The sequence below is a fragment of the Mastigoproctus giganteus genome, chromosome 1 (assembly GCF_048544385.1).
Source record: "Mastigoproctus giganteus isolate SK-2022 chromosome 1, ASM4854438v1, whole genome shotgun sequence".
NCBI classification, from domain to species: Eukaryota; Metazoa; Arthropoda; class Arachnida; order Uropygi; family Thelyphonidae; genus Mastigoproctus; species Mastigoproctus giganteus.
The window spans coordinates 30719706-30746619 of record NC_143575.1 but is presented as its reverse complement, the minus strand read 5'-3'; the positions used below and the strand labels follow the sequence as shown (position 1 = coordinate 30746619).

The window sequence follows — 26914 nt, the reverse complement described above, 5'->3', positions numbered from 1 at the left end:
TCATTTGGATTGTCCAGACCTTGCCATGTCAAGATGTACTCACCCTCTGTATAGGGTATAAGGCATTGTTCAAAGAAAACCATTTCCATATGAGAACCTTGGTATTTGATAATCTTGCCTTTAAATATACCATTGATAACATACAGTTGTCCATCATCTATTGACACACACACCTTGACACTGACTGGATCCATCTTTGTAAGTTGTGAATTTCAGAAACAAATGTTACCAGGACATTGCCACAACCAGATTTGAGAGACATAACTTGGTACTCTAAAATGCTTTGCACAGTCACCTGCCATCCATGATCTATATTCCCTAATCCAAGTTATGGGTTTCTGCCTCTTTGTGTCATTGAGTGAGGGCTTCTATCCTTGTTTTCTTTGTCTGTAAACCACTTTTGCATAATATTGTTTTAATTTTTATGGTAGTAATGTTCACTATCAGTTTTATTTTATTTTCACAGCCCTGCAATGAAGATCTGCAGCACAACATAGGTAAACTGTGGATATTAAAATTTTGAATATTTAAAATGAATAAAAATATAAAAGGCATAATATACAATGGTTAAATATGCCAAAATTAAACCGAAACAGATTTAACCAGATACTGAAGAAATTAGTCAAGATCTAAACTGTGAAATAACACAGTGGAAAATCCGACAATAAAAATCAAATTATGAATCTTAACGAAACAATGGATGACATAATATTTTGGAAACCAGACAGAACTCACCACAGCATCAGAATAAAGAAAGACATTATAATTCCACTTGTTTGTTTTATGGTTTAGTATTCTGTTTTTACCTTTTCTGTTATTATTGTTCCTTGCTTGTGTTACGTTGTGTGCATGTAATATAAAAGGAAATTCTAATGCCAAAATAATAAGTTGAAATGTTTTTTGTGCAGGATGCCAACCAAGGGGAAGAAATACACACACACACACACACACACACACACACACACACACACACACACACACACACACACACACACACACACACACACACAAGGAGCTGTACGAAAGTAATGCCTCCTATTTTTTCCTCAGAAAATTTAATTCTTACAGCGATGCCTTTTACATCAATTAATCCTCAATCATTAATAAACACACTGTTATTTCCCACAAAGTCGATATCATTTTCTATGCACTTCCACCATCTCCGAGCCAGCTGCTGTATTTCAATCCTATAAAAGTTCTTACTCTTTCTCTGGAGGGCTTTGCGAATACTGTGCTTGAGCTGGTCATCGTCCGCAAAAATGGGTTCCACGGAGTGCATCCTTCAGTGGGCCGAAGAGTTGATAGTTGCAAGGTGTAAGATCTGGTCTATGAGAGAGGTGAGGAAGAATAGTACACCCCAGTTTTGCAATGGCCTCCATCGTTTGCACACTAGTGTATGATCGTGCATTGTCATGGAGAAGAAGAACCTTGTTAAGGTTTTTGTCCAGTCAAACTATACGAATGCAGGCTTTCAACGTTTCCACATCAATCTAAGTTAATTGTGGTGCCACACTCCAAGAAGTCCACAAGCAGGACTCAATCTTTGTTGTCCCAAAGCACTGTCGCCCTGACTTTACTGACAAGGCTGTCTTTTGAACTTCTTTCATGATGAATTTTGATGGTGCCACTCCATAAACTGTCTTTGTTTCATAATGTGGACCCAGGTTTTGTCACTTATGACTATGCACGAAAGAAAAACTTCTCCTTCTCTCATAGTGCTGGAGAAGTTCCATACAGTTGACTTTCCAGGCTTCTTTGTGCTCATGTGCCAGCATTTTCAGGACTCACCGGGCACAAACCATGTTGTAGCCTAGTTCCTTTATGCTGGTTAACACAGCAGGTTTCCCTATACCCACTGCATCGAACAATTAGAGTGTTGTAATGTGGCAGTCCTCTTTGACTGGTGTTACTGGCCAGCCACTTTGGGACTTGTCAACAATGCCTCTTTCATCACTCTTAAAGAGTCTTACCCAGCATCTAACTGTACTCACATGTACAGTATTGTCACCATAAGCATTTTTGAGACACGTATGGATTTTGATAGGTGTCACTTCTTCCTTTGGTAAGAAATTCAATCGCCACTCTTTGCTTGATACGTATATCTGTAACATCCACCATTCTGAACTATCCGTGTGCTGCACTTATGAGACCGGTCACAGCACCATTCATTTACATGCGAAGTAATCTACAGAGCCAAATTTGGAAGCATTACTTTTGTACCAATATGTGTATGTGTGTAATATATATATATATATATATGTATGTGCACACACACACACACACACACACACACACACACACACAGTCGAACTTGGTTATAACGAGCACAGAAATAACAAGATCACGGCTGTAACGAGCAAACAGACCATAATGATTTTAATTTACACATATTCCCATACTGTTACTTCTCACTGTTATAATGAGCATACTACACGGATATACTGAACAAATTTTGGTAACTATGCAAACATTCTTAATTGTTCGGGTAGTCGAAAAACCTAATTTTTGGAATAGAAAAAAATTAAAATTAGTTTAAGCTTTTATGACCATCTGCATCAGGTTAGTGGCCGGTTTATGAGTTTGTCCTTCCGGGGACAGGGGGCTGTACAATAGTGCAGTTGGCATTCTGCATATTGCATTACCCAATTTGCAGATTATCTTGTATTCAATGAACCATAAATTTATTTCGGGACTTCTAAGAATTTTGTATGCATTTTGGGCTTCTAAGAACTTTGTATGCAGATCACTTTTTCATTTTAAAGTAAAATTAGTTAGAAATGAATCCTTCCTTTGGAAACATGTCTAATAACAAATAAAATGTCTCTCGATTTGCAAAAAAGTCAAAATTATTTGTGAGTTTAGAACATGGTGCAAAAAATGTTGAAATGTGTAAAAAGTTTTCTTTTTCCTCTTCAAGTGTATCGTCATTGTGGAAGAATAAAGATGTTTACTGTCAGCACTGGAAAATAATTTAGAAAGTGCAAGGTTACAAATGTTGATTAAGCATTGCTTCAGTGGTTTGCCACAGAGAGAACTGCCGGATTTTCAATAGACGGTCCGATCTTGAAGGCTTAAACGGAAAAAGTTGTTAAACAATTTGGACACGACAATTTTATGTGTAACAACGATTGGTTGGATCGATTTAAAAACTGACATAACATCATTTATGCAAAAATTAGTGTAGAATCTTGATCTGCAGATCCAATAATGGCAAATGAATCTTCTTCTTTGTCTTCTCCTTTTCCCACGTTATATGGGGTCGGCATTCAATGTTCCCAATTCACACTTTACATCCTCTAGTTGGATTAACTTCTTAACCGGAACACATCTATTGGTTTTGGCATAGTTTTTACGACCGGATTCCCTTCCTGACGTCAACCCTCACCATTTATCCAGGCTTGGGATTTAAGCTGTTGATCTACTAAACCTGCCGCAGCCATATAATGGCAAATGAATGGATTGACCATATTTGGGCAGATATCAGAAAAGACTTCAATGACGAAGATATCTACAACAGTTGTGCTACTGCAACAGGATCTAGAAAATTTGGGCAGATGGGCTGAGAAGTGGCAACTAAAGTTTAACATTGACAAATGCAAAGTACTGCATATGGGTAGAAGTAACCCCAGAGAGATGTACCCATCTGTGTGGTTCTACGCTTAGGGTAGTAGAGAATGAAAAAGACATGGGAGTAATTGTGCAGTCAGATATGAAATTTTCTGAGCAGTGCAGACAGGCTGCCAGAGCAGGTTGTGTGGGTCCGATCTTGAAGGCTCAAGCAGAAAAATTTATACAGTCGATGATATACAGTTATTTTGCTAGTAAGGAAAAGGAGGTGATTATCCCTATGTATAAGGCAGTCGTTAAGCCATGCCTTGAGTTCTGTGTACAGGTCTAGAAGCCTCATTTTAGGAAAGATGTCGAGTTGCTTAAGCGTGTACAGAGGAAGGGCAACAAGATTGGTGAGGGAAACGAAGGGGTCCTCTTACCAAGAAAGGCCTAAGTTTTGGAAATTGCAGCAGCTGGAGACTAGGCATCTGCAAAGTGATCTGATTGAGGTGTATAAGGCCTTGAATGGGTTGAGCATGCTGAATTCTGATGGGATTCTTCTGGTTGTTCAGATTATGGACCTGAGGGGCATAAATTGAAATTGAGGAAAGATAGTTGTAGAATCGATGTACAGAAATTGTCTTTAGGGTAGTTAACTGCTGGAACAAACTTCCATCTGTTGTTGTGGAAGTTGATAGCTTAAAAAAATTGGTATTGGTTAAAAAAATTGGTTGATAGCTTAAAAAAATTGAAATGAAATTGGTTTTTTTTTTTTTTTTTTTTTTTTTTTTTTTTGGCTGATGCTACATAATCTCATACGCTTGCTTTCTTGCCTCACATGCCTCTATTATTACTACTACTACTACTACAATACCGACGAAACAGGACTTTTTTATAATTTGACACCTTACAATATATTTAAATTCAAAGGGCAAAAATGGTGGGAAAAAAAAAGCAAAGGCTCACTTGACGGTGCTCCTATATGCAAATATGACCGGAACTGATAAAAAAAACTGTTTCTTATTGGAAAATCGTTAAAACTTCAGTATTTCAAAAATGTAAGCAAACTTCCTGTGGATTACACTGCAAACAAGAAAGCTTGGATGATTTTGGATATTTTTTGGGAATACGTAAGTGATTGGAATAAATAAGGAGCTATTCAAAATGAAGAAAATATTTTATTGTTAGTTGATAACTGTCTCGCACATCCCCAGATTCAAAATTTGTCCAACATTAAGTTAGTGTTTCTGCCTCCCAATGTGACAGCAATATTACAACCAATGGACATAGGTGTAATCAAGAGTTTGAAAGGATTTTATAAAAGATTTCTAGTTCTACCTCTGATCAGTCAAAGAGAACATAAACTTACTGAGTCTATATCGATATTGGATGCTATAAATTTATTGAATGATGCGGGGAACAATGCTACTTCGATAACCATATCGAATTGCTTCAAGAAATCGAAATTAAATTCAAATGAAATTCAGTTGTAGTTGAAAACAAAAGAAAATGTACCATTATCCGAATGGTTTCTACGTAATAACGTTGTCGGTTTTCATACAGATAACATCAATGAATTTGTATGAGTTGATGACAACTTATTAACTAGTGGTCTTTCTACAGAGAGTGACACTGTGGATGCTGTGCTCAACAAAGACGATAATGACAATGCTAAAGATGGTGATTGTGATGATGATATGATGACAAAATGAATCAAGATCAGTGCAACAATTTCACAAGCTCAAGGTGCAATGGACAAATTAGTCAATTTTTTTTGAAGGAACTGAGGCAAGTAATGAGACTTTTAACATGTTGAGTGTTTTTAGGGGAAACTTAAGAAATATCAAAGTGAAATCTTTAAAACAAATGTTGATTTAAAATTTTCGGATGATATCCGAAATCATCCATTCATAAATAAAGAGTAATTGAAATCGTGTTTATTATTAAATCTTTTTTTTTTTTTTTAATTACAGAGAAATAAATCTTGTTTAGTATTAAGTGTATGGTTTTAAAATTACAGACAAATAAATTGTGTTTAATATTAAGTGTATTGTAGTTTATACAAGAATATTAATACAAATAATAAGAAAAGTTTACCTCAACATAGTACATAGAACACTTCCGTATAATACTCTCCATAAATTAAAACGAAAAAAATCTAAAATCTTACATTACAGTAATAAATAATTAAAAATCAATTGAACACAATTAAAAATCAGTTTAATGCAATTAAAAATTAATTAAAAGGATTTAACAAAAAAAATTGCAAAACGAGTTTCGTTAAATTCTTTTAATTATTTTTATTAATTTTTAATTGTGTTCAGTTGATTTTTAATTATTTGTTAGTGTAATGTAAGATTTTCGATTTTTTCGTTTTAATTTCTGGAGAGTATCATATGGGAGTGTTCTATGTACTACATTGATCTAAACTTCTCTTATTATTTTTATAAATATTGATATCAACGTAGAATGTATTGAGCATTACAGCTCTGGTTCATATTATCTAATACAAATAATATGTAGGAATGTATATACTTATATTATTTTTTCTCTCAAATATTTCTTTTGTTTTTTGAATATCTTTTTATCAAGTTATTGAGAATTTAAAAAAAAAATAGGAGGTAGATTTAACTCATCACTGATATAAAGTGTTCATTGTTTAACGGCCCCAGGGGTTTCCCCGTCTCCATTATTACTGATATAGTAAGTAGTGGTTATAACAAGGAAATTTTGTCAGCCCCTTGATGCTCGTTATTAGCATTAGCATTAGTAGAGGCATATGATGCAAGAAAGCAAGCTTATTCAGCATCAGCCAAAAAAAAAAAACACACACCACTCCCATTTCACCCCTCCGTTCGTTCGAAATACCTGTCCAGTTGAGCTTTAAATTTGTTTAGGCTATCAACTTCAACAACAAGTGATGGAAGTCGGTTCCACCAACCAACCACCCGCTGGCCAAAGGCAAATTTCCGCACATCTATCCGACATCCGTCCTTCCTCAATTTGAATTTATGCCCTCTGAGGTGATTATTCTCAGCAAGATGAAGAATCCCATTGGCATTGAGCATGCTCAACCCATTCAAAGCCTTATACACCTCTATCAGATCACCTCGCCGGTGCTTAGTCTCCAGACTCTGTAATTTGCAAAACTTAAGCCTTTCTTCGTAAGAGCAACCCTTTGTTCCATTCACTAATCTTGTTGCCCTTCTCTGTACCCGTTCCAGAGTTATAACCAAGTTTGACTGTGTATATATATAATCTGTAATCTCCCTTCAAATTCATTTATTACTGCATACAGTAATAAATGAATTTGAATTTGAAAATCATACATTGACTTATTATTATTATTTTAATTTTTTTTAATACTTGCTTATTCATATTACTTGCATTCTATCAGCATATCCTCTTAATATTTTTTCTTCCATAGCTATATTAAGCATAGAAATGCAGTTTATTGATACATAATCAGATGTAGCCCTACCCCATGAATTATCTGCTTTATATGTCAATTATTTATTGCATGCATCAAAAAATTTTTATTTTACCGTTATGTTCTCACATCTTTCGATTTCTCTTGTTTTTAAAAAAAAAATTATTTAAAAATAAAAAATTTTTCCACACTCTTATTTGATGCATGCTAGTTTATTATAATTGTTTATTTTTGCTTTTCCTTTTTAGCTTCATTCCATCTAATTGGCTTTCTAATTCAGTTTTTAATTTCATATAATTCAGAGTATCACTTAGGTTTTTTTCACCTTTTCACTTCCTATAAAAATACTAATTTTTCTTGCTATCCTTTCTCTACTAATTTGGCACCTTGTGCTCTTTGCATTTCCATCTGTCAGCTTTTTTCTCTTGCTTAATTATTATAACTTTGCTTATATACTTTTATATCCTTTGTTGCTGCTTTGTATACCTAGGTACATCTGCCATGTAACCTTCATACTATGACTAAATACTTATATATATCCCCATGTTTTCCATATTATATGATGTTTATCCTAAACTTAAAAATCTAAACTTTTTATATTATATATCTATTTACTTTCCCTTAAATGTATATATATAATATAAAAGAAATTCTAATGTGCCAAAATAATAACCTGAAGTGTTTGTTGTGTAGGATACCAACCCAGAAGAACAAGGGAAGGGAAAGTAGAGGTATAAGAAAGGGAGATATTAAAAGGATATGAAACCTGCTAATGATTTGATTAATGTAACTGGAGACTCTTCAAGGATGCAAGTTTCTAGTGACCTGCCAGCTGATGGACCCCCAGTTTTGGGTCGAAGAACTGCTCTGGTTCAAAAGTACATAGTTTTATTGGGGATTCTATTTTCAGGAAAAGAGGGAGCATTTTTTAGGTGACTAGAATCACGGTTGTGTGTGTGTGCACCAGGAGCAACAGTTGGTGTCACCAACGGATTGTCAGATGTTCAACTGGGTAAAGAGAACATTATTATTCATGAGGGAGGAAAATGATATTAAATGCACATTAAGTAATGATTTGTTGGATAAATATAGGGCCATGCTTAAAAAAAAAAGTGTGTGTGTAGTTGGGTCAGAATGTATACATGTCTGCATATGTGCTCTTGAAAACCTTGTGATGAAGTTGAGACTTGAAGGACTGTAAAGCTTTTGGGGGAAATTTTTGAGCTTTGGTGTACATATGTAGGTAGAAGGAACCTGTTTTGTAGAGAATTCTGGAATATATATATATATTTTTTTCCTTCCCCCAATATTCAGGATACTTTAAGAGTTCAGGAAAACAACTGGTAAGTGGGAGAATAGGAGCAATATAGATATGGGTCAAAGAAATGTTTGCATATATTTCTCAAGTTAATGCAACAGCTGATATCGGCAAGATGTAGTAGTAGTTAGAGGCATATGGTGAAAGAAAGCAAGTTTATGTAGCATCAGCCAAAAAAAAAGAAAAAAAAAACCATTTCACACATCTGTATCATCTAAACGTTTGTCCCTTTCCTCCTTGAATTTATTTAAGCTATCAACTTCCACAACGATAGATGGAAGTCTGTTCCACCAATCAACTACTCGCTGGCTAAAGGCAAATTTCCACACATCTATTCTACAACTGTCTTTCCTTAATTTGAATCTGTGCCTCCTCAGGTTCTTAATCTGAGCAAGAGCAAGAATCCCATTAGCATTCAGCTTGCTTCAACCCATTCAAGGCCTTATACACCTCAGTCAGATCACCTTGCAGGTGCCTACTGTCCAGGCACTGCAATTTGCAGAACTTAAGCATTAATTCGTAAGAGCACCCCCTTTTGTTCCCCTCACTGATCTTGTTGCCCTTCTCTGTACTCATTCAAGCAGCTCTACATCCTTCCTAAAGCGAGGCCTCCAGATGCTGTACATAGTACTCAACACATGGCCTGATACAAGGGAATAATCACCTCCTTTTCTCTACTAGCAAAATTCCTGGATATCATCAACAATACCCCATAATGTGATCTGGCACCTGTCTGCACTGCTTAGAAAACTTCATATCTGACTGCACAATTACTCCCATGTCTTTTTCATTCTCTGCCACCCTAAGTGTAGTAACACGTAGATGGGTATGTCTCTCTGGGGTTACTTCTACTCATATGCAGAACTTTGCATTTGTCAATGTTAAACTTCAGTTGCCACTTCTCAGCCCATCCACCCAACTTTTCTAGATCTTGCAGTAGCACACTGTCATTACTATCATTAACAACCCTGCCAACCTTTGAATCATCTGCAGGCTTGGACATTAAGCCTGATATACCTTCATCAATATCATTGATAAATATACAAAACAACGATGAGCCAATCATCCCTGGGGGACACCACTAATAACATTTGTCCACTCACCATACTGCACTGTAAATGTATAGTGCAGTATGGTAAATGGAATTTGTACAGTAGTCTTCTATGAGTAACAGTATCAAAAACTTTTCTGATAATCCAAGTACAGTCAGTCCTCGTATAACACGTGTTTACACTACTCACGATTTATAAATAGGGGAACGATATCGTATATAACACTAACCGAATTTGCTTATGCACGATTCGACTTTGTCTTTACAAGAAATGGCAGTCGAACGTGGAATCACCCGAACTGAATGCAACACAATAGGAATGAAGAGAAGATTCAGAAAATGTATTTATGTTTTTTATATCCGTGAAGGGGAAACACATTTCACCATAATAACGTCAAAACCCACAAAATTCCAGTTATCGATATTATCGCAAATGCAATTAGATTGAGTTTACTACCAGTTTATATCAGATTTAACTAGAAGAAACGCAGCTGGAAATTGTTTTTGTTGTTTTATGGTAGTGACCTCCATAAATGTGCTTTAGTAAAATGTGAGCTAGTGAGGTGTTAATAATGTGTCTCTGCTTTTACAGTGTTGTTTATTCAGTTGCTACATACGCACAGCTTTTTATGTGTATAAAGTCATTGTGCTTTATTCCCTAAAAATGAGTAAAATACTTAAAAGGTGTGAAAAGGAAGCGTCCTGGTGAAGACACTACAGATTCAGAGAGAAAAAGAAAAGCAATATCGATAGACAGAGGCCGACTGGGTTAAAAATTCTTACCCGGGAAAATTTGTAGCCGCCTCATACGCGTTTATGGCAAAAATCACACCGGCCTCTATCGTGTTCTGGCCTCCGGCCCACCGGGGTTTCTCCGGTAAGGCTTATGGCCAGTCTGCCTCTGTTGATAGAGAAAAAATATGAAATTGTGAAACCCTTTGAGCGAAATGAAAGACCGTGTGATATTGCATGAGCTACAGGCTTAAATGAGGCAACACCAAGAATTAGGAAGAATGCAGAGAAAATAAAAACAACAAATAGCAGGAACAACTCAAAGTGTAACAAAATCCATTAGATCAAGACACGAAGAATTGGAAGAGATTGAAAGGCTGTCATCTGTTTGGATAGAAGATCAAACAAAGAACAAGTTTGCTTATGATAGAAGCAAAAGCATTAGCAATATTTTATTACGTAATAGTCGATTATTTATTGTGTTTGTTGTGGTTACCAATGTGTGTTCAATCTTGGGTGGTCGGCACCTAACCCTATTTTTCCCATAGGGCCTGTTATTTATATTGCACGAGGGTTTCTAGGAACACAACTATCGTGCTATACGAGGGCTTACTGTATATGATATCAAACTTATTTTTTGCATTTAAAGGACCAGACTTTTACCTTAACAAAGCCATGCTGCATCTGAGTTATTACTGCAGTGTTGTCTAGATGATCCTGCAATGCTTCTTTAACCAGTGACTCCATTATTTTTCCTGGAACAGAAGTTAAACTAACAGGTCTTTGCGCTTGCTTTCCCAAGAGCTGTAGTTGATAATGTAGCATAACTTGCTAATGTGTGTACACCTCATTCTGTTCAGTGCAATAATGCAGTTTGCTGGTAAAAGGCTATTTTTTAAGACCCCTTTATATACATTTTAATATATATATATAGATATATCACAATTAAAAATACTTTGAAATAGATTGCGGCAACCCAAAAAAGGTACTATGTATATATGAATTATATAGTCTATTGTTAGCAATATTGATAGAAATTGATTTTTTTGTAGATATTGGTAGTGATAGAGCCCCTTCTGATTGATGAAGATTATTATGCTCGTGTAGAGGGCCGAGAAATCATTTCCAATTTGGCCAAAGTAAGTACCATTATTAAATTTTACTTTCAGTATATATGTATCCATAAAGTATTCACTTCAAGTTTGATGAAGTTTTTTATTAACTGTATAGTTAAGGCCATCTGAGAAATAAACATGCTGTTTGCATACAGCTTCCAGTATGGTGTGACTGTTGGGAAATACAAATGCTGATATAATAATACTGAACAACAAATTGTGGGTCATATCTTGTTACAGGCAGGAAAATAAGTTTACTTTATAGGTTTTGGAGTGTTAAACATGAAAGTAGTGCTTTAAATGGCAGATTGGCTCTCTTGTTTTTGAAAATAATAGTTTTTTATATTTATGCAAGGTATTTTTTATTTATGGCAGTAAGATGTAGCTACGAACATAGGTGTATCAAACACAGTAGCATCCCTTTTCACCCTCTAACAATAATCGGCTAATGTGGTGGCACTCTATTTGCTTTTGTATCTTTGTTCCGTTGCTGCAATGTCTTGATGGAAGCATTCCCAATGTTCGTCACTGACGGCACCACAGTTTGGCCGGAAGAAATCCAGGTGCGATTGCAAGAAATGCATCTTCAATGACGTGTTGCACCCCTGTTTTTCATAAGAAGTAATGAGATCTTCCACAAGTTGCCATAGTTGCCAGCTTTAACATTTCCTAGAAAACCAGTTGAAACATTTCAAAAGGCTTTTCACACTGATTTCTCGCTATCACTAAAGTCACGTTCAAACTGTTCGTCTTTGAAAAGTTGCCTTATTTGTGGACCAATGAAAACACCTGCCTTAATCTTCTCTGTACTAAGTCTTGGGAATTTCTCTTGCAATTATGTGAATGCAGAATGCAGATGTGAAATTTTTAATGAGCCCCAGTTTGATCTGCATCAGTGAAAGCGAAACTTTATTTGAATCTACCAGAGGTCCATTGTTACATTCTTCATTCCGGGTATTAATGATTTTCGTTGAGGCCAACTTCTCTTCTCGTAGCGAATATCCTTGGCACCACCATCCCACGCGCAGAGAAAGCAACAATACTTAATGAAATACCTAATAAAATGGCAGTTACCTTTAAATCACCACATATCCATGTTTGTGTATGTTTCCTTTTTTGTGGACGGCATACGCAAGAGGTATTGAAGGGAGCATATTTCCATTTATAATGATCTAGAACAGCAGTTCCCAACCTGTTTTGACTCTGACCCCTTTCAACAAAATATTTTTATCGCGAACCACTAAGCCTTTCTCTGAAATCGTATAATAGTTCTGAATTTTTATTATAAATATTTCCAGTACTACATTTTTATAAGCGATAATGGGTAATAAAAATTATTATAAGTACCTATGCATAACAATGATCTTTAAGAATGAAACAAAATTTAATGTGGAAAACATATTTATTCAACACGATATACTGTAAAATAGTAAACTAATTATAAGAAATTGTGGGAAATGTGGTTTGTGTCGTTGGCAATTCTTTACTTTATATTTAATTTTTATTTTACTATATTGTATCTTTGTTTATTATTATAATTTTTAAAAATTAAAACTTCTGTTAAAAATTCTGTAATGGTAAGGTGTGTTTGTTTTAATTGCGATCTCCAGGGTTTCTCCTGTATGCCGCTGTAGAATCTGAAAAAACATAAAACAAGGCTGGCAAGTGTATGGCCAGAAGCCATTACAGAATTTTTAGTGTGAACCCCTGGAGGTTTGCAAATCATTGGTTGGGAACCGCTGATCCAGAAGATTCCACTGTTGTAGCCTCAAGGCCAAAAGCTCTGCCTTATTCTTTGGCATTCAAGAACCCTGATGAGGCCATTAAACTCACTTTCTATGATTTTATGTGGTTCAAAAGGATAAAGGTTTGGACTAAATGGCAGACCCCGTGACATAGATAGCTGCTGTACTTCTTCGTGTTTATCAAGTTGATGTTCATCAGTGGCTTCATCTTCATCAGAGTGTACAGAAAAACAGTTGGGTGGTTCAGGAATAGGTAATACTTCAACATGAGGCACAGGGTGAATTGCAGATGATATATTTGGATATGCCACTGTACACTTTTTCTTCAATGTCATCCCTTTTCTAATAGGAGCCACCATACTGAAATAGCAGTCTGTGACATGATTTTCTGGCTCCCTCCATACCATGGGCACTGTGAAAGGCATAAAACATCCCTTTTAATTCACCCGTGCATTGAGTTTAGATGAACAGTTGGTGCAGCATATGTGTGGAGTCCAGTTCTTGTCCTAGTCACCTACCTTAAACTGAAAGTACAAGAAGTAGGCATTTTTTATGGCTTGAGTTAAGGGACGCTTTATTGAAACTAACGCAACTTCTCTACATATATAACAGAAAGTTATCCAGACTATTCACACAATTACAGGGCATATTAATCTTACATGATGCAATACTACGCAAAAAGTAGGAATCTCACAGAAAACAACCGTTAACTGAGAAAAAATCACCCAGTACCTAGCTGTATTCGAGGATTACTGCAACAGAGTTGAAGATGCATGCAAGGCGACAGTTGCCAATCACTTGAAACTGTGGTGTTGCCATGCGCTTTGCCAAGCGCTGTAGTTGATAATGTAGCATAACTCGCTAATATGAGATCCCAACTGTAATTCAAAAATGAGAGCCAGTCGACAAATTTTAATGTGATTTTTGTGTTCAGCAGCATGAAGTTAGTCGAGATTGGGTATTTTAATTTTCATAACATTTTACATGTTGACCGGTGTAATCTTCAACTGTAGGATGCATTAACTTTGAAAGTAGCCTGCATTCATCATTTAATAAAATAAATATATTGATATTAGAACTGCAATCATTAAATTCAAAAATTTACTATGATGAAAATTTGAAAAAGAAACTTGTAATAGTTGTTAAAAATTGTTAAAAATCCAAGTTGTTAAAAATTATTTTTGTATGGTCTGCTTGTGTGCACATTGTACATTTATATTAATTCTGCTTTCTAACATCAGAATGTAGAAATTAGTGTTTACCATGGAAAGGTTGTGGGGGAGAGGTTGAGAAATTTTGTTTATTTATGTAGTTTATAAGATTTGTATAATAAGAAAGGGTGCTTTAACATACTGTCAGCAGTAAAACTGTGGATAGGTCTGAAATCACTACTACATCTCAACTGCAAAAAAAAAAAAAAAAAAAAACTACACATTCTTGCCGACCCAACACACTTGTTTTAAATGCTGTAAATTTGGCCACTGCTAGAATATCTGCAGAGCCTTTAGCCACTTATGCTGCTTGCACATCTTTCTTAGCATATTCAGAATTCAGACAGACTACGGCAAATAACTAAAATGTCTAAATTGCAGTGGGCCACACACTGCCTGCCTCAGAGATTGTTCCCTCTAGAAAACTGAAAAAAGGATTCGACTGGTTGAAACTGAACAAAATATCACATAGCAGTTAGCTAAAAATCAATTCATGTTGAATCTTACACCAGACCTACTTTCGCTCAGATAATTCAGAGGTCGGCACCACCAATGACTATCGTTGTGCAAAGAATTGATTGCAACCCCGAGAAGTAACTTTTTTCACAAACAGTTCTGTCAGACCGGGCTCAGTCACTATTGGAACAGGTACCCTTGCCCAGTAAAACACCTAAGACAAATAAGGTTATTAATACCCATCAGTAGTAATATACTTCCTTACTACTGATTTTTATCTAAGGTACTCAGAAAGCACTGCTCCTAATGATATTGAATGGATTGACTCAAAAGGCATGGAAAAGAAAAAGCTTACCAAAAAGACCCAGTTATCCATCTCTCAGCAGAAGAAATTTACACAAAACCATATCTCTTGAAAAACACAAATCTAATCATCATAAACCATCAGCCCACCAAAAACAAACTGAGTGCCACACTAAACCTATATAATGCCCAATTTCATTTAGTATAATTTTAGTGGATATCACAGCAACCTTGATGACATTTGGGATCTTATTTTTCCGGTATAATCCAATTGCCTTTTGTGTACAAGAAACTAATTTAATACAACCTGTTATTATAATTATTAAACATTGCCATCTGCAGAAAAGATGTATCTCTTGTGTAACCAATTTGGATCGTGAAGGAGTTGCCATTTTAATCACTCCCCATGTTACTTCCCAACCAGTAATACTATAAACAAATCCAGAAACTGCAACTGCTGGACTATCTATCCATTTTACCTTTACCATTGTCTCCTTATACTTTTCCGTTTGTCAAGCATCTCTTACAATGACCTTGAGAGTTTATATCCGGCTCCCGTCTTCATTTTGGGAGATTTTAATTTATAAGGCACAAGATAAATGGAAACAACTTAAAACATTATTTGTTGGTTTTCAGCTTGCATGTAATACAAATCATCCAACAAACACATGCTTGTATAGGCTTAGATACACAGTGGTGCACTTGTCTAAGTGCTGATGGATCTGGGAAGCAAACAACAATTTACACCTTTTAGAAAAATTTCTGGACAAGCTAAATCCGACACGGCTGAATACTGCACATTACCCACTTATTTTGCCTTCTGGTTCAAGTTTAGCAATTTATCTCTCCTTATGCTCACCAGCTTTTTTTTTTTTTTGTTTGACTAGTCTCTTTTTGATGAATGTCTGTTGGGTAGCGACTATTACCCATAGTCTGCCAAACATGCTGATTTACCACACTACCGTAATTATGTGGCCAGATGGAACTATGCAAATGCTAACTGGGAGATATATAGGAAACTATCATTCCTGGACAAATCAGTTATGTCAAGTTCATCATTTAATGCTGCTGTCATTTACATAACTAAATAAAAATTGCAGGCCAGTGACATTATTTCAATAACGTTTACAAGTTGCAAAACCTTGGGCAGAATAAGGAATGGGACCAACAGAAACAAAGAAAAATTATTAAACCTGGAATAACTTCCTCAAGTGCCCTACCACCATAGATCTAGACCTATAACAGATATTTTCAGCAAACTTGCAAAAGAGATTCATAGAGAAATTTTGCTTCTGTGATTACTAGGTCTAATAATATGCAGACTGTCTGGAAAAATATTGATAAAACATATAATAAATATCTTCCTCCACATCTATCCACTTGGAATATGAATGGTGTGATGTTTCTCTCCCTTGAAACAGCCAACACAACTCGTTTAGAGTGACAAGTGGTGAACTCTCCAATGAATTCAAATCCCATCAGACTGAGCCTTTCCCCATTAGTTCAAATCCTGTTAGGCTGGAAAAATTCTTATAGACCTCTTCACCTGGCATGATGTGTTGTTTTTATTGCACCAGTCAGGGAACTTTATTGCCAGACTGCATATGCAGACATTTATTGATGCTGCAATTAAAGAATCTTAAAGTATATACACTCTGTGACATTGAAATTGCAGCAGCCTGAAAGAACAGGAATACAGAGAGCATACTTAGAGTAATGATAGCCAAGGAGTAAAGGAACACATGATAAAAGTTGCAGATGCTAATGCACGTGTGATATTTAGTGACACAAAATGATGCTTACAATGTACAGATCAACATATTCTAAATTCACCACTGGTGCAGATACAATGAGCTAAGTGCTGACATTGATTCGTAGATGTTGAATAACCTCTTGCATTATTTACCATTAAGCTTCTTGGTCCATGGTCTTTTCTGGCTGCAGGTGGCTCTGTAGATGGTATGTAATCATGGCCCACATGTGTCCAATGGGGAAGAAATGTAGAGACCTGGCTGGCAAAGGCAGTACATCCAACCTCAAAGACACTCAAAAAACTCTCTAGTATGTGTTTGGGCATTGGCCTGTTAAAAAATGGCATTAGGCACCGAGTTAAAAAGGGGAGGGTGATGAGTTTCAGAATCTTGGTGGCATAGTAGTGAGTAGCCAGATTGTCATTGGCAGTGGTCAGGGGTAATCAACCCAATGGCTGGTATATGCTGGCCTCTGCCAACCAGCATGCAATGGTTTAATGGGTGTGGAGTGACAGCCACCTGATGTCCCAGCTGGATGGTAACTGTCATGGCCATTGGTCCAATGTCAACTTTTCAATATGTAAACAAAAAAAAAAGTTCTTGTTTATACTCCGGCACAACCACCAGGTCAGTGGAGTTTACAATAAATTATTACTACAAACATTATTTTATTTAAGTCACAGGCTTGAACCTTGGTCCACTCAGAGTGCATGCTACTGCACTCCCACTCCTAACCACTCGGCTACATCAGGCCTGCAAAGATGATCCTGGAATCCTCCATTGTGTGTCACTACCCATTCAATAAACAGATGTACCTTCTCACAGCCACTGTTGCCAACATCTGTGTATTGTGGTATTGTCATGGCTTGCATGTACTGCTGCATGACAAATCAACCTCCAGCCTCTTGAAGGCCAGTAATCCATCCTCTCTCACAGTCACTTGTTGCTGGTATCAGTTGTCGAACATGTCTCAGCATTGTTAATCTCCTTTCACTCCTAAGTCAATACCTGCAAGACAGAAGCCTATTAACACAATAATGCATTGCTTTGAATGCTATGATCTCTACGCTTTATTTTATATCAGCTGAAGCTTCTGCTCAATCAGTCCCATATTGTAATCATTTCTATATCTCGGTGCAACTCTGCCTGCAGATTTGCATACACTTCCAATCAATTCTTCTGGATGCTGAAATAAAACAACAGATAGTCATTGCTAGATCAGAAGATTCTAAAAATAGAATTTAAATTAAAAAAAAAAAAAAATTTACTGCTGAACGTATGAATATGTTTTATTTTTGTAGTGCTTATACACTTATTATATTAAGCAGATTTTATGCTACCACTGCACTTTACAAGTTTTTATTATACAAATATTGTAGATTGTGGTAGCAGCGTAGAATATAAATAAAGCTGCAGAAGGTAGAGATGTCATTTATAAATTGGCATGCTATGTGAAAATGAGCTTAATGAATTGGTTTGGACAGGTGTTAGATGCCATATGGCAGCACTTGGCATACAATGAATTTCTGAGCCTTCAATTCCCGATGACCTTCATTTAGAATGTTGTGTAAGTGCCATTGACTAATCCATAACTGAATATTAATCTGGTGTGTCTGGAATGTACAGCAATTGACAATACATATATTATACATTGAGAATTATATTAGTAAAGGTTCTAGGGACAAGCTACCAACCACAAACTTTTTTATCACAAAAGTTAATATTTAGCAGTGGGTCTTTTCCTGTGTTTGACATAGGACTTTACCTACCTCTGGAGGCAGAGATAATCTATTTTGTCTGTATCTTCCCCAAGATTACTAAATATTATATATAATGCTCTTCAGCTGGGAAAGATACCCAATCTTTGTAATAGTTTCTGGTGGGGGGGGACCCTCAGATGAAGTGGAAAAGAATTTTTTGGAGCAGCACATATGTGGATGTTGTTTTTCTATGCTGTAGAGGCCAATCCCCCCAAAAAAAATTATGAAAAAGATTTCACTATCTCAAATGTGAAGCACATAGTGGCAGTTCTTGTGATTTGGTTATTGTATGTTAGGCTGTACTTCAAGATAAATCTACGCTGTATTAAAATAGGGAAAATTTGAGAAATTTTCATACTGCATTGTTATCAGATTCCCAAAGCTTCAGTAGAAAACTTCCATGGATCTGCTATGTTATTTAAAAAATAAAATAAAAATATTTACTGCTGCTGTAAATTTAATGTTCTCAGATCATATAATCCTAAGCAGGGGACAATGAACAGAAAGGAGGAATACAGCAAGAAGTCTTAATTGTTGGCCACTTTATAAGCTTTTGAATGTTATTATGTGAAAATCACCTAGCATAATCACTTAAGTTATGACCCCCCTTCTAATTACCATATATCCATTATGCATATGGTATGTTATTGATTAGGGAGTGGGAAAATTGAGGATATTCCTATTTAACTACTGTCAGCGCTTAAATTTTGTGTACAAATCTATTCCATGGTCCACTCATATTCATTTGAATAGGTCTGGATTTGTCTACCAAAGGACTTGAGGAATTCTGGATTTGTCTACCAAAGGACTTGAGGAATTCTGGATTTGTCTACCAAGGACTTGAAGAATTGTAATTATCAGATCAGATGGAGAGAGTAGTGCCCCCCCCATGTGATTTTTTCACCGTTTTTTTTAACTAACTGTGTTAATTGTCTGATGGCACAAGCAGTTTCCCCATCTCCATGAACTGTGCAACATGCAGATAAGCCCATGAGTGCACTTGTGCAGACATAGTACACAAATAAAAACCTTATGAATTGACATAATGTATGAACCACAGTCTGTATCAAAAAGTTGCCACCATCCAACATCTTGCCAGATGGAAAATCATTAGACTTGTATCATCCATAAAATTGTAAAAGTAGTTAATTTGTTTTTGTTTTTTTTAAGCATTGTTGTTTAATATTATTATTATTTATTTTCATATGAAACTTTTTGCACTTTTTAATGTGTTATTTTTGCTGATTATTATTTTAGGCTGCTGGATTGGCTACAATGATTTCAACAATGAGACCCGATATTGATAATATTGATGAATATGTACGTAACACCACAGCTAGAGCATTTGCTGTTGTTGCTTCAGCTCTAGGAATTCCATCTCTTCTTCCTTTTCTCAAGGCAGTTTGTCGTAGCAAAAAGTCATGGCAGGCTCGTCACACTGGCATTAAAATTGTTCAGCAGATTGCCATATTAATGGGTTGTGCCATCTTGCCACATTTAAGAAACCTTGTAGAAATTATTGAACATGGTACGTAACAGGATATTTTTGTTTATAAGATTTCCAAATTAGCATTTTAATATTTTATTTGATTACAGCTTAGAGACTGTAAATAGTTCACTTTGAACTGTTTATTAAACTTGTTTCGGTATCTTAAAGCTCTTAATCTTGTAAATTTGAAATGTCTCTTGGCCTGTTTCTGTCAAATTTTTTTCATTTTAAGATATTTCACTTTAAAATGAAAATTTTTAAAAATAAAGGTTTTTTTACAAATTAATGGATGATTGTAATTAGTGTGCATTTGGGGAAACCAGAAAACTTTGATTTGATGATTGTAAATTTCCATCATTTCTGTTTTAAGGCATTCATGCCAGGCTGCAAATTCCACATATAGTTCTGAGGGTATGTGCATTTTGAAGAAATTTGTCCATTCTGCTGGGAAGAATTTTTTTTGCTGATGTGTTTGACCCTAAAATGAGAGTTGGTGCGATTTTGTGTATTAATTAGAGCCAATTTCTATGCTAAATAAGCATTAATTTCGTGACTAATCAGTGGGATGCTCAGCCAGATAAACTGCCACTGATGTGATGGAAGCAATGATTCACCGATGGTAATGCACATTTAATGTCATTTTTGTTTTGCTCAGTTCTCTCAGCTTGTTCAGAAAGTAAGAGAAGTTTACGTGTTTTGTAAAGTTTAGTAAGTTTCTTATTATGCTTTTTTTGTATAACAAGAAAATATGAAAAGTTATTTAGTAAAAAAAAAAATAAAGCACTTTTTAATCTATAAAAGTTTTGTTCATTGAGGACAGATGCCTGTTTAGAAGAACAGTCCTTGAAGGAAAATAAAAATAGTTTTCTTGTTGTAATTCATTGTTTCTGTGAAATATATGAGGAGTGTTTTAAAAGTTTGTAGCCTGAGTATGAAAGGATAGTGGTACAGGGTTAAAAATTTCTGTACTTAATATATAACACTTTAGATAGTAAGCCACGGAGTTTCGTGTGGATTCCGTAACACCTGCAATAATTCTGAAGTGATTTTTTACGATTTTTGTATCAAAATTGCGTGTGATGACCTATCAGATGCCCTGCCACTGTTTTTGTAACTATTTGGATTTTGTGTGAAGAATGGACAAGTGCCAATGCTGTGTTTATTTATAAAGTTTGAGGTTACTGTTTTTACCTCTTGCACTAGGTCAGTAAACATTTACCTTCTTACCCTAGTTCAGTCATTCTCAAACTGTGCGCTGTTGTGCCCCAGTGAACTCACAGGGGCACTGCAGGATATTTAAAATTTTTGAGGGAAACAGCGATACTCAATATCTGTCAGACACTGTGTGAACTACTAGCTCGGGGTAGTTTACAGTTTCAACATTACTTATTAAGTTGTTTGGACCTAACTACTTTATAAATGGAACTGTTAGGTATTTCTTTTGGCCTGAACCGAGAAAGTTTGGGCCCTAGTTGTTTTTGAAAGATTTAATTATTGTTTACGCAGCCATTGATGATACCATTTCCAAAAATTAAAAAGTAAACAAGCACCTGTTAGGTGTCCCACTGCTGATTTTGCTACAAATTGGAGTGCCACCACTGGTTAATATAACTGAATATATCCCATCAACCAGGTGCTTTCTTTACTTTTAGCTTTAGCAGTTTCTCTTGAACTTTCTTCTTAGTTATAACAAAATTATTTATCTCCCAGTTATAACTTGACATACTTCTGGTGTTCCTATCCCTAAAAATTCATGTTTGAATGTTGATGCAAAATATTTATTTAGTTTGTCAGTAACCTGAATAGGATCGTCAGAAAATTAGCAGATTTTTGCTACTTTTATTTGCATTCTCAGCCAAGGACTTCTCATAATCTGCCTTAGCTTTCCTAATCCTCTTATTGACCTCATTGCAGAGGAGTTTGTACTTACTAGGTTTTCCTGTTTCCTGCTAATTTATAATCATTCCACCCATTTTCCTTCTCAGCCATTAGTTCATCTGACATCTGTTTAAGTCTAAACTTTTGCGCAATTATGCTTTGTTAGTATAAAAAAACTTAGTAGCTTTTATGATTACTTCCCCAAATGCCACCCATTTAAAATTTGTTATTGATAATATCATCAATTGGTGGTCCCCCTGATATAATTTAAAATCAACCTTACAGAAGCAAAAGCCCTTCCCTTTGCCCTTGACAGTAAAGTTATATCTTTAAGTAGATTCCACATCAATATATTATGCTCAATGCCACCTAGTGGCTCAAGACCATCCACACCCTCCAAGAATTTGTGTACTTCTTCCTTGAAATTTATTCAAACCATGCACTTCCACAACAACAACAGATGGAAGTTTGTTCCAACAATCGACCCCCCCCCCCCCCGCCGGCTGAAGGCAAACTTCCACACATCTGTCCTGCAACTATCCTTCCTCAATTTTAATTTATGCCCCTCATGAGTATAGTCTCAGCAAGAGGAAGAATGCCATCAACATTTAGCTTACTCAATCCATTTAAGGCCTAGGTGCTTAGTTTTCAGACACTGTAGTTTGCAGAACTGAAGCCTTTCTTGATAAGTGAACCAATTTGTTCCCTTCACCAGTCTGGTTGCCCTTTTCTCTACCCATAATATCATCAGTTGGTGTCCTAGTTCACTTCCTAAAGTGAAGCCTCTAGACCTGTGTACATTACTCAAGATGTGTGTGTCCTAACCATGATCTTTTACAAAGGAATAATCACCTCCTTATCCCTGCTATCATTGGCAAAATCCCATGAGCTATCCTGACAGCCTGTCTGCACTGCTCAGATAGGCTGCCAGGGTTGCCTTATGTCCGATTAGCACCATGTTCCCAATATCCACACTATGTCCACCTTTAATGACTTAATAAATACTTCAAATTTGCCAAATTTATTTACTATACTTGCGTACAAGTTAGCGCAATTGCATCATCTCTCATATTGTGGAGTTATGCTTCACAACTGGGTTGTCATCATTGCAACACCCACCAGTTACCTGCCCACCCACCGACGAGGAGCCAATAAGCTCCAAAACGGTGCGGTATGGGTGATGGTATCCACTGAGAATAGGTAACAATAGTCTTCTCCTATTCGAGGTAGTGCAATATCATGGCAACTCGTGAAGGTATTTACAATATGAGATATACTTAATGATGCTAATTTATAACTACTTAAATAGTTTGCCATGTACAGAAATGATGCAATTGCACTAACTTGTATTCTAGTTAACTCCCTACGTAACCTGAGGCTTTAGCCCTAAACCATTCTGTAATCTAATTTACTATACTCTTAATATTAGTGTACAAGCAAGTATACATGCACTTGTTTCTGCTTTTAGTAACCCTAAGACAAGATTGCCCTATTAAGATCCCTGCCAACCTTGTAATTTCTGACAACTCATTTTTCAAGCTGCTGTATGTCCCAATAGAAGCAAGGCAAGGATCACTTTCACTTCTTCTTGCAGCTGATGTTAATCTGTTAGTCTGTGTATTTCCCCCATGCCCAGGCTAGCAGTTTTCCAACCCTTTCTGATACTGCCTTGATAGCATTAGCGAATATCCCTTTCTATTTAATTGTATCCATCCCTGTAAACACATCTCTTCTGGTTAACAAGGACAGTGTTGTTTGATATTGGTAAGTATAGAAATTAGAAATCCTTGTTTTATTAACCATGTTGTTGGTTCAAGGACAGTACAGATACTAATAATTGTAAAATTACTGTAAATTTACTCTTTTAAAAGTGTAATCATTAGACAAGATTTTTCAGTAATGTACTTAGCTATTATCTTTAATAATATAGAAATATTAATAGTTTTTCTGTTTATTACATTATTTATAATTGTGGTTTACTATATTTTTCCTTCTCTTTATAGGTCTTGTTGATGAACAGCAGAAAGTCAGAACAATTACAGCTTTGGCTTTAGCTGCACTTGCTGAAGCAGCAACTCCTTATGGTATTGAATCTTTTGACAGTGTTTTGAAACCTCTTTGGAAGGGTATAAGAACCCACAGAGGAAAGGTAAATTTTTATTGAAGACAGCATACACTAAAATTTTGAAATCAATAAAAAAAAGGGAAAGAATTTCAAAAAGTTCTTTAACCTTATTCAGCCCAATGATGGCAGCAAATTTTTAGTATTTGGATTTTTGTATTTGTATTCTTATTGCATTTGGGTTTTTATTTTATATTTAATAATACTAACATTGTAATAAATATTGTTTATAATAGAAAATGTTCCCCTTCCCTATAACATTGTTTCAACACCCCCTACTGTTCTGATGAATCTACAGTGCTAGTGCTGTAGAAAGCTAATGTGTCCATTGCAGGCAGTATTTGTTAGTTGTTTGTCCAAGGCTGTATTATAAAATGTGCAGTGGCCAAGCGGCAAACCCTCTCTCCCCAGATTTCTGAAATTTGAAGGTGTGATTGTAGATGCCATCAGCACAGTAAAGACATGGTGGGCTGTTCCTGCACATCTGATGCACTGGTGCTTAAGGACTGATGGTCTGATAACATAATTTATTACAATGGAAAGTGAGATCATGCCACAGAATTAAATAAAAAATATAATTATCCATTAGTGTGCAAATGATATACAGGAATCCCTCAATTTGCACAATTAATTGGTTCCGCGAAAGTGACGCGCTGTGCAAAATCGCACTAATCGAAGTTAGTCAATACAAAATATCTAATTCGTTCCATTACCTACAAATATACCAATCAATATTTTTAAAAATACAGTAGACTCTCGATTTTCCGGGATAGATAGTAAAAAACAAATCCCGGATAATTGATTTCCCGGTTAATCCAAAAATACAGAAGTCCCTGACATACGTAAGAGATACGTTCCAGGACCTCTTACTTTGTCGAGTTTTACGTAACTTGTGAATGACTAGTAACATTGCTGCAATATTATTATCGACAAATCTGAATTCAGCGCGATACTTGTTAATGGTTGACCATTTTCGTACATTCTTATTAGTTTAATTTTCTGATCCAAATCGATCGCTTTCCTTTTCTTGGTAGATTTACTAGTACCGCTGTTACTATTCTCTTAGTCGGCACCATGATAATGGTCAAAATTAACTTTTCTGAAAAGAATTTCACAGGGTTAAGGCGAAAACTCACTATTATCACCCTGCGCGAGCTCACATTTTACTAAAGCACATTTCTGGTGGTCAACAAAAAACAATAAAAACAATTTGCACTTTCCATTTTATTGGGATTTTCTGTTAACGCAATCTATTATAAACGAGTAGTAAACTCAATCTTATTGCATTTGCAATGATAGCGATAGCTGGAATTCTGTTGGTTTTTACACTATTATAGTGATGTGTGACCCCTTCACTGAAATATTCAGTCATATATAAAAAAAAAAAAAAAAACCCCATAAATAATTGTAAGAATCTTCTCTTCTTTCCTCTTTTTTTTTTTTTTTTTTTTTTTTTTGCTTGTTACTCCGATCTCATTTGTGCATGCCGTGATTGTTGTTATTGATTGCTTTTTTTATTTTTTTTTGTTGTTTTAAATTTTACAATCCTAAAAAAAAAAAAAAAATATGAGTGAAAACAAATTTACGTAAACCCGTAGTTGCGTAAATCGAGGACTTACTGTATCGAAAAATGTTCAGCAACCTACATAAAAAATATGGTGATAGATAAAAAAACTTTCCACGTACTACTTGTATGTCCAATACGATGCTTCTCTTTATTTTTTTTACAATGTCACATGTGGTTTGGTCACCAACATTATAATGGTTCATTAGAGATTTAATGGATGCACCGTTTTCAAACTTTTGAATAATTTCAAGTCTTTGTTTAACCGAAAGCGCAACTCTTTTGTGCATTTACCCATCATTTTCGCGATTTCTAAAGGTTGCTAAACAAAAAAAAAATTATATTTACTATAAAAAAAATTTCGACATCACTGACATGAATAATGAAACAAAATTTGTCTTTATGTGGTGCGACGGAACACAACAATCGACGCGACACACTAAAACAGACTAAACATTTGGGTTTTTTTTTTTTTTTTTTTTTTTTTTTTTTTGCAGCAGTGGGTGTGAAGATAGTAGGGATTGCAAGATAATAGGCACATTAATCTCCCAATGACGACTTAGAATGCCGCTTTTTGTTGCTTATTTACGACTTGCAAAATATGTTTATACCTATTCTAGTTATTACTTGAATTTTATGATTTATTTATTTTTTTTTTTTTTTAAATTTGGAGTCTTGAAGTGTCCCGGTTAATCCGATCCCAGTAAATCAAGAGTCTGCTGTACATTTTTTTATTCCAGTTTAATGTACAGCAGTATAAAAGCAAAGGATAATTATAAATATTTGCAGTATAGTAATCAAAAGTTTATTGAAATTAAAAAATTACAATATATAACTCATTTTATTTCTTTGTAAAAGATTTCAAAAGGCTGGTTTGTGCAGTTTTTCTTCCTTTCGTCATAAATTTGCTTGTATGGATACACATCTTTTTCAATGTTCCTGCGCTCGATATCTGGGTCTGCATCCATGATTAGTTGTTTCAAATTTTCAGCTGCGTGAAATATTCCCTCAAGTTCTTTTAATGTCAACTTCTTTTCTTGAACATTTTCTTCCTCACAAATTTCCACCTCATCATATGCTCGTTGTTCATCAATATTTAGGAGGTCAGAATCACTTCTCTTAATTGTTCTGAATGTGATTCCAGCAATTCGCGAACATCACTGTTGTCGATTTCATCAAAGCCTAGACCTCTTCCTCTATTTGCTATTTCAGCGTTGACATGAGTGAAACTACAGAAATCATTTGTGCAAGGTAGCAAAATATGCTTCCAAACTGCTATCATATTGCTGGATGCTACTTCAGACTATGACTGATGAATATTGTCTGTTGCTTTCCTGATGTTGTAATTTCTCCAAAATTCAACTAAAGAAACTGCACCATCTCCACTTGTTGCTTCAATTGCTTGCACAAATGTTCTGCGTAAATAATAGGCCTTAAAAG

The 26914-nt window shown here is 35.5% G+C and overlaps 1 protein-coding gene across 4 annotated transcripts in view; it reads left to right on the top strand.

Annotated features, from left to right (window-relative positions):
• Sf3b1 (splicing factor 3b subunit 1) overlaps positions 1-26914 on the top strand; it is a 299209-nt gene that overhangs the window by 192329 nt on the left and 79966 nt on the right. For all 4 annotated transcript variants that reach the window (XM_090372203.1, XM_090372195.1, XM_090372209.1 and 1 more), the window contains 3 exons: positions 11133-11219; positions 19679-19949; positions 23792-23937. In XM_090372203.1, the coding sequence (XP_090228329.1) occupies positions 11133-11219; positions 19679-19949; positions 23792-23937 (504 nt within the window). The remainder of the gene's footprint in view (positions 1-11132; positions 11220-19678; positions 19950-23791; positions 23938-26914) is intronic.